Source organism: Tachysurus vachellii, chromosome 3 (assembly GCF_030014155.1).
Source record: "Tachysurus vachellii isolate PV-2020 chromosome 3, HZAU_Pvac_v1, whole genome shotgun sequence".
NCBI classification, from domain to species: Eukaryota; Metazoa; Chordata; class Actinopteri; order Siluriformes; family Bagridae; genus Tachysurus; species Tachysurus vachellii.
This window is the reverse complement of record NC_083462.1, coordinates 13937174-13948000: the sequence shown is the minus strand read 5'-3', so window position 1 is coordinate 13948000 and position 10827 is coordinate 13937174. Positions and strand designations below refer to the sequence as shown.

General features: G+C 39.5%; 1 protein-coding gene across 1 annotated transcript; it reads right to left on the bottom strand.

Annotated features, from left to right (window-relative positions):
* Positions 1–245: 245 nt before the first annotated feature.
* On the bottom strand, positions 246–9593 carry cacng8a (calcium channel, voltage-dependent, gamma subunit 8a). Its single transcript, XM_060864903.1, has 5 exons — positions 9194–9593; positions 5969–6196; positions 4428–4511; positions 4154–4294; positions 246–1033 (listed from the first exon to the last, which is right to left on the bottom strand). The coding sequence occupies exons 1-5, from the start codon at positions 9267–9269 to the stop codon at positions 246–248; spliced, it is 1317 nt and encodes a 438-aa protein (XP_060720886.1). The 5' UTR covers positions 9270–9593.
* Between the last annotated feature and the right edge of the window lie 1234 nt (positions 9594–10827).

Below are 10827 nucleotides of genomic sequence, written 5' to 3'. Positions count from 1 at the left end.
AGATCATGATGTTTCCTCTTCCATCTCTCCCAATCTGTCCTTTTTCTATATGCCTTTCTTTTTGAGTCCCTCCCAAACCCCCAACCCCAACAAATACCAAGAGTGCTGTCTTGTCCATCATGTTGATGTTGTAGCTATTGCCTTTTGCCAGCTGACCAAGCAAGAGCACTCTATTTCGTTTTCTTTTCTTAACCCACCCTCACCCATGCCCCACCACACCATGATTTTTTTTTCTGAGTCCCAGATTACACAGGGGTCGTTCTCCTGTTGAGAGTGTTGGTGTTGCTGCTATCACCTTTCCCCAGCCGATCAAGCGTGCCAAGCCCCCTATCTCTCTCCATAGTCGCCGTATTCCCAGCTGTAAGTGAGGATGATTGAACCCCAGGACCAGAGGAAGACGAGGCGTTAGCTGATGAAGCCAGGTTTGATTTGGAAAGCGATGGCAACGTCCCAGTCATGAGTGTCCCTGCTCCTCCTTCCTTTGTCGGGAAGTAGTTGTGAAGCTGGTAGAGAGAAGCACGGTCCACTGTTCCGTACATTGGTGGCTTACCTTCCCTGCCCAGCGTGTACATGGAGATGTCCCCAACTCCACCTCCTCCCGAATGTGTGTGCGGATTAGGCAACGTAGCCACCGAGAATGGCGGTGGGCCGGTGGCTAATGGTGGGCTGAAGTTCTTGACACCAAGGCCAGGAGGTGAGGGGTCGCATGAACGTGGAGGCTCAGCTGTAGAGCGTGAACTGGAGCGTGAGGAACGGCGGCCCCTCCGGAAGCGGTAAGAGGGCAACCGCAGCACAGCTGACGTAGTGCTGTGGAAGAGGTCAGCACGTGATCGGCAACGCAGCTCCTTGTTGCGCTCAATGTAGATGTTGACGGCTAGCACACCCACCACCTCAGCTAGGATGAACGACAAGCCACCGAAGTAAAAAGACCAGCCGTAGGAGTAGTGCCACTTCTTGTCTTCATCCTTCTTTGGTGAGATGTCACTCAGTGCTGCTGAGATGTACACGATCACACCAATGATGTTACTCAGGCCTAGTCAGATTAAAAAAAGGAAAACTTGAAGAAAACATGAATGCAGCGAAGTATCACAACTTAAAACAAAGAAAACAAACCTTAGGGAACTTTTGACCATTTGCCAAGAGAAATGAAAACCAGAAAAGCGAATTACTTATAATTAACAAATGCAAATTACTTATCGCAAAGCTTTACTTGCTAACAAAAACTTGGTAGCAAAGTATCTGAATATTTTTTGCACATCAATTTTTTTTATTTTTTTTTTATTTTTTACGTTTCCTTATGCTTATTATACATATAATACATTCTTGTGTTTTATATGTGTCTAGATATAATGTATTTATTTTGTTTGTATTTTTAACTGCTAAAAATACAAAATGAATTATAGTTTTAACACATTATGTGTGTAAATTTACCCAAAAAGAAATAAATGAAGAAATAAAGAAATAAACAAAACCCAAAGTTTCTACTTTGTATTTGCTTCCAAAACCTTTACAATGTGTCATATTCCTAAATTTGATGTAGTAAACTCCTCTTGTATTCTTATTTTTTTGTGATCGTTAAATCGTCTAAATTTGAAATCTGTATTAATACCAGGATTTAACTACATAAAACACACCCACTAATAGATGTTCTAGGATTTGTGAAATACAAGACACTCTGTGTATCTTATACAAGATCACTTTAGGTCTGTTGTTTTGTGGACATAACAGTACGAACCACAGGAACGATGGTGATGTGGATCGAACACAACGTCTCATTTCTTTCTTTTTTTCTCCCCAATTTGTTCACCTGCCAATTCCCATGTGCCAGGCTTATCATACAACATCCACCTGCTGTGCAGGATGAAGGCACACACTTCCTCTGATATCTGCAAAGCCATCCTACTGCATCTTTTTGAGCTGCTGCTCATGCTGCACCACAGGGCATTATAACACATTTATAGGTAATTGCTATCTGCCTTCATCCACATGCATGTGCTCAGAGACACCCACAAATGGCTAGTGTCAGTTTGATTGACAGCAAATAGAGTATGCCATGGTTACCACACAGAAAGCAAAGACTTTTGGATTTTTTGGGTGCATCTTAATGACAGCACATCCGTTACATAAACCTAGCATTACCAAAGGTAGTGGTACGGTTAAGGCTCAGAATGATAGATTTCATCTAGCCATAGTCAGATTGATAACAGGGTGTACATTATTATTTTGAATATTTTTGTGCTTTCTGTGTTGTTCGTCTTCTTCTTTTGGCTGCTCCCTGTTTGGGGTCGAACAAGGTTTTACCCTGGATGCTCTTCTTGACGCAACCTTTCCATTTTATCCAGCCTTTGGGGCCGGCATTGAGAGGTGGCTAGCTGTGTTTATTAGCTCACTGCTTAGGAACTGAACCCAGGCCACAGAAATGGACCACCAGGGGGCTGCATATTTATATACTTTGTGTAATTTTTTATTCGGTTGGTTCTTTTTATCTTTTATGTTAAGTCTTTTTAAATCTCTCTATATTTATTCTTTATGTTTTTATCTTATATCTTATCTTATATCTTATCTTATCTTACTTTATCGTATCTTATTTTACCTTATCTTATCTTATCCTATCTTATCTTTCCTTATCTTATCTTATCTTATCTTCCTTTCACCCCAGACTTTACTTTTAAGGTAGCACAGTGGCAAAGGCAAAATAACAAAAAACAGACAAAAAAACAAAAAACAGATAGAACATCATGTCTCAGGGTGTAACAGTGTCCATTAAGGAGGTCCAGCACTTCTTGCAGTTGACCAATTTCTAGCAAGGTATCACAAGGCAATTCAGCACCATTATAGCTCTCTTGACAGTGACTCTTAAGTACTCCTAAATGATTACATGTCAGAGGAAGCTGAGGAGTCTTCATTAGTTCAGCAGAGCTCCTACTCCGATCCACTGATCCATTCCTGAAATTCCTTTTGGAAGAATTTTATTCTGTTTGGTTGCCTTCATTTTCCAAACAAAAAAAATCTTACTTTTTTTATTATGATGCTGACAAATATTGACCCCTGGGAACTCCTTGTGGTTGGTTTTACACAAGAGTCATAGCATCAGACAAATTCAAATGGACCAAAATGACATTAAAGTTCATAATTGTTCTCTTCAATTAAGAGAGTGTGTATTTGAAGCTGTCATTGAAGCCCGTAAAAGCTGTGCTGAGCTAGAAAGTGCATTAAGAGATATTTATAAGCAGGCTGTGCCATCCACCGAAAACAATTGATGAGATATTTGACTCATTTATTCTCAAAAATATACCATTTTAATCAAGAGTGAACATTTTACATTTCAACATTTAAAGGTGGGGTCTCCGTTGTTTGAGAAATGCTTCAGAAAACTGTCGGGACGACAAACAAAACAAAAATCAAAACAAACGTGTAGCCAATGCTTACGTGTCTTGTCGGGCGGGTCTTGTCAATATGGGTGGAGAGAGTGTTCAGTGCGCATGTGTGACATTAGCCAAAAGCGATTTTAGCATTGACATGGAGGATAAAAACAAAGAAAGAAAGCGAAGAAAGGCTTACGGTAAGGCAAGAAGTAGGACCCATGTTAATATAGGATCAGCTTTCCAGCGCTGGAGAGAACTGAAGGAGCGGGAAGTTGGCCACATATTCACAGATTGGAGTTTCCAGAATCAATAACTCCTGAGCTAAACGCTGTTACATTGACTACATTGAGTCAATAACTCCTGAGCTAAATGCTGTTACGCTGTTGATTGACTCTGGAAACTCCAATCTGTGAATATGCAGCCAACTTTACTTTACGAGGTTGCTTTTTTCCTTCTCGATAGGTGAGTAACGTTGGTTTTGCTTTGTTTCACAGAACTAATATATGCCGTCTTTGCATGATTATGCTTGTCTGTCATTTTTGCTTGTTTGTTTATCTGCAATCGTATTGTTCTTCCCTTCAGCTATGATAAAGACACATTTCTTTCCATTAGTTGCCTGGGTTACATTTGTATGTGTGGGCGGAGCTATCAATACAGGGGTGGGACCCATTTGGGTTAGGGGCGTGTTTGTTTTGGTGATTTCAAATGTCAACATTGGCTTTCAAACATTGGAGACCCTACATTTAACTTAGAAACATAACATTGTGTGTAGTCCTAATTTTTCCTACCTGCTACAACAAACAGAATGCCAGCTCCCAAGATAATGTGCCTCTTGCTCTTGTAGAAGCGACTGGATGCCACACAAACTCCACCTAGCAGCAACAGTATAGCACTGAGAATGGGGAATATACTAGAGGCCCTGACTACACCTGGTAACATAAGAGGGAAGGAAAGCCCAGAATTAGAGAATATAATAGGTGAAAGATCAGTGAAGTCTCTAAAGTTTGTCTGCTTTCATTTTAAGGCTCAAAAACATCAGCGCCACAAACACAAGCAACTCACGTAAGAGGTATTCTGCAGCATCCTGGTCATAATCAGCATCCTCTGGGAAATGGTTGATCTGGGAGCACATGCCTCTTTTTAACCCTGAGAAAACAAAACAAATGGCTAAAGCTAATTGTAATTATGTTTTTTAAATATAACACATTTATTGTAAGGATCAGAGCAGCTTCCTAATTAGCCGCTAAAGTTAAAGGGTGATTTGCTGTGCAGATCCGTAGCTGTTAAATCCTTCTCCATTTGTAGCACAAAAGCAATTTTGTATAGAAAAGAAGAAGGAAAAGAAGAAGACTTTTTTGTCACATCTACTTTACAGCACAGTGAAATTCTCTCTTCACATATACCAACTTTGGAGGTTGGGGTCAGAGCACAGGGTGAGTCGTGATATAGCACCATTGGACCAGAGAGGGATAAGGGCCTTGATCAAGGGTCCAACAGTAGCAGCTTGACTGTGCTGGGGCTTGAACCCCAAACTTCCACCCAGAGCCTTAACCACTTGCGCTACCACTGCCCACTATCTATAGTTGTATACTGTAAGTTGTATAACATTCTGTGCACAAGAAGTATACTTAAGCTTATTACCTTTGCTTTGGGCCTCAATGCTTAAAGAGCATGTGCAAGAGCATAAAGACCACAAGATGCACATGTGCATATTCTTCAGTTTTAGAAACACACTTCCCTTTCCCAATCTTAACCAGAGCAACATACATTTTATACAACTGAGGATTAAGGGCCTTGCTCAAAGGCCCAGCAGTGGCAGCTTGTTGGACAAGGGGTTCCGGACTCACAACTTCCCAATCTGTAGCCCAACACCTTAAACACTAAGCTAACACATTCAATTTATTTAAATTCTATTCATTTGTTACACTATTAACAGCTGACATTGTCTCAAAGCAGCTTTACAGAAGCACAGATACAAAATAAAAATGTTAAGTACAAATGAAGTTACTATTTATCTCTAACAGTTATCCCTAATGATCAAGCCTGAGGTGATGGTGGTGAGGAAAAAGTCCCTGAGATGATATGAGGAAGAAACCTTGAGAGGAACCAGACTCAGAAGTGAACCTCATCCTCATTTGGGTGACACTGGACAGGAAATAATGTAAATGTAAATAATGTCCTTTCTACAACAGTTTGTAGTCCAGTGGAATTGAGTGGAATACTACATAGCAGTGGTAGTTGAAGATATAAAGATGCATATAACAGGGCTCTCAAGTTTTGAAGACAGGCAAGCGTGACATAGCCCCCCCATGGCACCCACCCATGGCAACTATTGGCTATTGTGTAGCCTCTTTTTTGATTGGCTGATAAGTGTCAGGCTCGACTAAGAGCTCCAGGGGAGACGCGCTTGATTCCTGCCCGGTTCCATAGAGACAGCGGTGCGGACTGATACATTTTGCTGCGTCTTATTAAATATATGATAAATAGTCAAAAAGTTTTTCTGTGTGAGAAATACAATGTGTTGCGGGAGAGCGTGAGAAAAGACCCAAATGCATGACTGTCACTCTCAATGCATGACACTTGACAGCCCTGATATAATGTACCTTCAAGGCAGCAGATCCTCCAGAGGCCAGAGTGGGTGAGGGCTCCAGGGTCTTTCTTGTCCTTGTTGTGAGGGTCATCCTGAGTGGTGTTGGCAGTGCTGTTGCAGATAAAGGCACGTGCGTAAAGCCAATAGTCTGTGCCGATGGCCACTGTCATCAGGGCAAATGCAGCAAAGGCGCCCACAGTGGTGAGAAGCACCTGGATGCCTCTCTCACACCATACCATTGCTGCCAGAGGTGGACAGAATCACACAAGAGAAGATATTTTAGGTTAGGTACAAAACTGAAGATAGGACTAGAGGGAATAGCAAAAACACATAGGGGCAAAAAAAAATCCAATTGAAGGAAACATAAAATTATTCTTTCTTTGCATAATCCATCGTTGGAGGTTGGAGTCAGACCGGAGGGTCAGCCACGATACAGCGCCCCTGGAGCTGAGGGTTAAGGGCCTTGCTCAGGGGCCCATCAGTGCTGAGGCTTGAACCTTACAGCATGGTATCATGGTATCAATGTCTCAATGCAGGCAAGCAGTCCAGGAGAGGGTAATTGGCCATGATCACTAAGTGGGAAGGGCTGGCTTTTCTTTCTCTCTCATCAATTAGAGTGTCATGAACCAATCATGGGTGTCAGTGAGTTCAGAAATGTAGAAGAGAGCAGTTAGTGCTAGTCAAGGTCTAAGGACGAGCTGCCGAAGAACTGAGGAAAAGAAATAAACACTGAAACCTTTTCCAAAGTTACTGGTTACTGTAACTCTTTTTTTTTTATTCATGGCAAGTATCCATCTGACTACCAAAATGAATAAAATCCTGTCTAGCATGTTTCAGTGTTGATATAAAATAAGTAGTGAGTAGCCTGTCTGCCCAAACCTCCAGAGCAGCTCACGGCACTGCCTCTTGTATCAAATGAACCTATTACTCAGCTGAAAAAATCCTACACCATTTTGGTTCACATATATACATTACATATTGAAAGTTAATCAAAGTTAGTACAAGGTTCCGATGGGTATAATCAACAGTCAACCTAAAAATAATAAACATTATTTGACGATAATTATTGTTTACTATTTGTTATCTTGTATACCACTTTAGAAGAAGAAGCGTTTAATTTGTCACATATACATTACAGCACAGTGAAATCCTTTTTTCACATATTCCAACTTTAGATGTTGAGGTCAGAGCACAGGGTCAGACATGATACAGCACCACTGGAGCAGTGAGGGTTTACGGCCTTGCTCAAGGGCCCAACAGTGGCAGCCTGGCAGTGCTGGGGCTTAAACCCTGAGCAACCCAGAGCCTTAAGCAATTGAAACACCACACCACTGCCCCATTATGTAATTAATTGGTTGAAAAACGACTTAATTCATTTGTTATGATTAAAGACGATTATTTTTAAATATTTGGTCAAACTGACAACCAGACAAGAAGTCGAAAATGAAACTGACGAATAAGGATGAGATTCGTACATTTACACAACCACAAGGGTGTAAATGAGGACCTGATTAGCAATATACTGTACACCTTCTAGTATAAAAAATGCTAATCTTACTAGGTACTAGTACTAGGTAGTAAAATCACTGTAGATTTGTGTAATTAAATCACAGAAATATGCAGTTACCTACGTTTACGGAATTAAAAGGAAAAGTCCTGAGCAGCTTTTTTTTTGTCATTAAAAAACCTGTCATATTCTTTTAGAAGATTCTTTTGGCCATTTTAGATTCCCTCGTTTCTGCTTTCAGATCTAGACAGCTGCATGAAAGCAGAGGATTCCAAGCAGCAGGGTGGTATGAAGGCTATTTCTTAGCTTACATGACCGTGTTCATCTCATATAATTACACTGAAAACAAAGTGTGAAAACAAAGAGTGCTGCATGACACCTTTAACCTGTTATAACTCATCATATCATCACCGTGACTCTTCAAAAAAGCTAGAAAATACCAGCATCTAGGAACATGATGCACCAGAGGATTAAATAGTGTTAATATGTTAAAATATGATCTAAAAAACATGTATGTTCTAATATAAACACCTTCTCCAGTTATGGCACAAACACACTAACCACCAGTTGCATGAACTTTAGTATAAACACTGATAACCTACAGGTAGGTTTTACTGGCTAGTGAATGTCACATCAAATAAAGATGTAAAGATTCCATACATTCATTCATTTAATTAAGCCACGGCAGCTTTTTTTCCCTTGTAAACTACAGCATTTCAACAATGACTGATGATCAGATTTCTGTACATTTGCTTCTCCACAGTCACAGTTAAAGAGTAAATATAAACACAGGTAGATTTGTTCTTTTTTCTTTTTTGTCATCTTCTCCTTGTCATCTCACACTGACTCGACCCTAACAACTCTTCTTGAATCTTGAACGATTCTCTACTGAGTATTAAATGCGTTCAAGCTTCAGACTGCTTCATAAGCTGATTGCAATGACGTCAAAACGTTGGGTAATCAAACAACCATAACTAATCAGTGTACAGGAACGCTTCCACTCATCCGCTCTGTCTCCTAAACCGTAGATTTGGAGAGCCAATCAGAAATCGCTGACAAATCTCATCTTATAAAATGCATATGTTTAAAAGGAAAAAAGTTATTAAAGAGAGAAAAAAAATGAAATCATTTATGATATAGTAGTCAGAGAGCACAGACATAGAACTTGTCCAAAATAAACTTTAAATTAAGCTATCTGTCAAAATCCCAATAGGGAATAAACAAATGAAATGTATTATTACTGTTTTTCATATTTCAATATCAGTACAATGTCTACAACTAACGCTAGAACTGACTTAAAACAGAGATTTCCGGTCATATTAATGCTACCGAGGATAGTAGCTCTTATCTGCTCTTATTCACATCGAATAACATTTCACAATTCACCTGAAATGTCAATGTAAAGGACAAATTGTTATTCAAAGATTATTTTTCTAGATAATCGATGATTAAATGTCAGAATCATATGGGAACATTTGAAAAAAAAAAAAAAACGAATGGACATATATACGTAACTGGACAGTGAAATATTTAAAAGAATAATAATTAGAAGAAGAACATTTGGAGACAGACCACTGATTGAGAGCATATATTGGCACATTAGTAGACAAAACCCTGTACACACTCAGTTCAAAATATTTACTAAACCAAAGCCTGAGCAAAGCTGAGTGGCCAAAGCTTACATCAAGAAGACATTAAAGTGAATGTTTTTGTATGTAGACGTGTGGTTACCTGGAGGAATGTGTCTTCCTTTGCCATCCATACCTGCAGCATGCAGAATATACCACCCAATCTGTCCAAGCAGCATCCATCGACTGTTCTCCCTCTCTTACCCTCTGTCTCTCCTCCTGTCTCTCTCTCACACGCATTCTCCCTCCCTCTCTCGCTCGCTTTCTTTCTCCCCTGTTTTCTTGCCTGTGGGTGGGAGTAAATTTTCTATGTTTTGTTTCTTTTGTCTTCTTAGAAGAATATCATGGCAACAATTCGAGTAGACCTCCTGAAATTATTCAATCACTGTTGAACTGAGACAATCAAAGACAAACAACACAACAGACTTTTGGAATCCAGCAAAATGTGAACAAAGTCGGGCTTGTACATCTTGAAGGCTAAAGACACAAGAGAATCGGTTATGTCTTACATTCACAAAGGAGAGAGGAGTGTATAAAAAAAAGAAAAGGGATAACGAGAGTGTGCGCCATACTGTCTCCATGGCAACAGTGCATTCTAAAGTCGAGAACAGAACAAGATGGTGTGTGTGTGTGTGTGTGTGTGTGTGTGTGTGTGTACATGTATGTGTGTTGTGTAGGGGAGTTGATATTAGAGACTGAATAGGAGGGGCTTGTACAGCAAAGCAAATTTGTCCATTTTAAAAACCTTAACCATGTTCAGAATCTGTTCAGTTTTAAATGAAATATGACGAATGCATGCATAGTGACAGCACCTGATATCACACAGCATACCAGTGAATCACTAAGATAGAGTTCTCCTAAAAAGCACAGAAACCTGTTGGCTAAATGACCTTTAATATGCAAACAGCATTACTGTTAGTTTGACAAATAATGTTCTCTCAGCCCTAAAATATTAAACCTTCAGTCTTCTAAATATATCAGATGTCAACTGGGAATCTGTATTCAAATTGTACTTTGAGAGAGAGAGAGAGAGAGAGAGAGAGAGAGCAAGCGAGAGAGAGAGAGAGAGAGAGAGAGAGAGAGAGAGAGAGAGAGAGAGAGAGAGAGAGAGAGAGAGAGAGAGAGAGAGAGAGAGAGAGAGAGAGGACAAAACTTTGTACATGCAAATGAGGTGAGCTATGAGTGACAGTGACCTCTGGTGGCAGAATATGGGAATGTGATTATTATTTTAAGTATTTAAGCCTTTTGTTCAGCAATGTAAACCAAGGCTAGTATTTCATTTCTTCATAATTCATAAGGACATGTACAAGTAATGTCAAAGTAATTCATAAGGACATGTACACACTTTGCTTAATTTTATTTCTGTAGACAGATTTCAGACTGAGCAGGAAGATATAACTACGCTATTTCTAATATAGTTACATTTGATGTAACACAGCAAACGGATCAATAATCATTGGGGACATTAAGACTTTATTAAGATTTTATATTATTAGTAAAACATGTTTCTTTTTCTGTGTAAAGGGTTTCAAAATATTTCATATTTAAAAATGTTTAATATACCAAGTCAGATATCTGTCATAACAGAGAGGGCAAAACAGAATAAAATTTATGAAGTCATTGGTTTTATTGAATGTGCCTCTTGAATGTGCCAACCACCAATGCTTAAGTAATCATCCTGTGATTATGAGCCAATATGGGTAGGTCCTTGTTATATCATACTTATCTTATCTTATC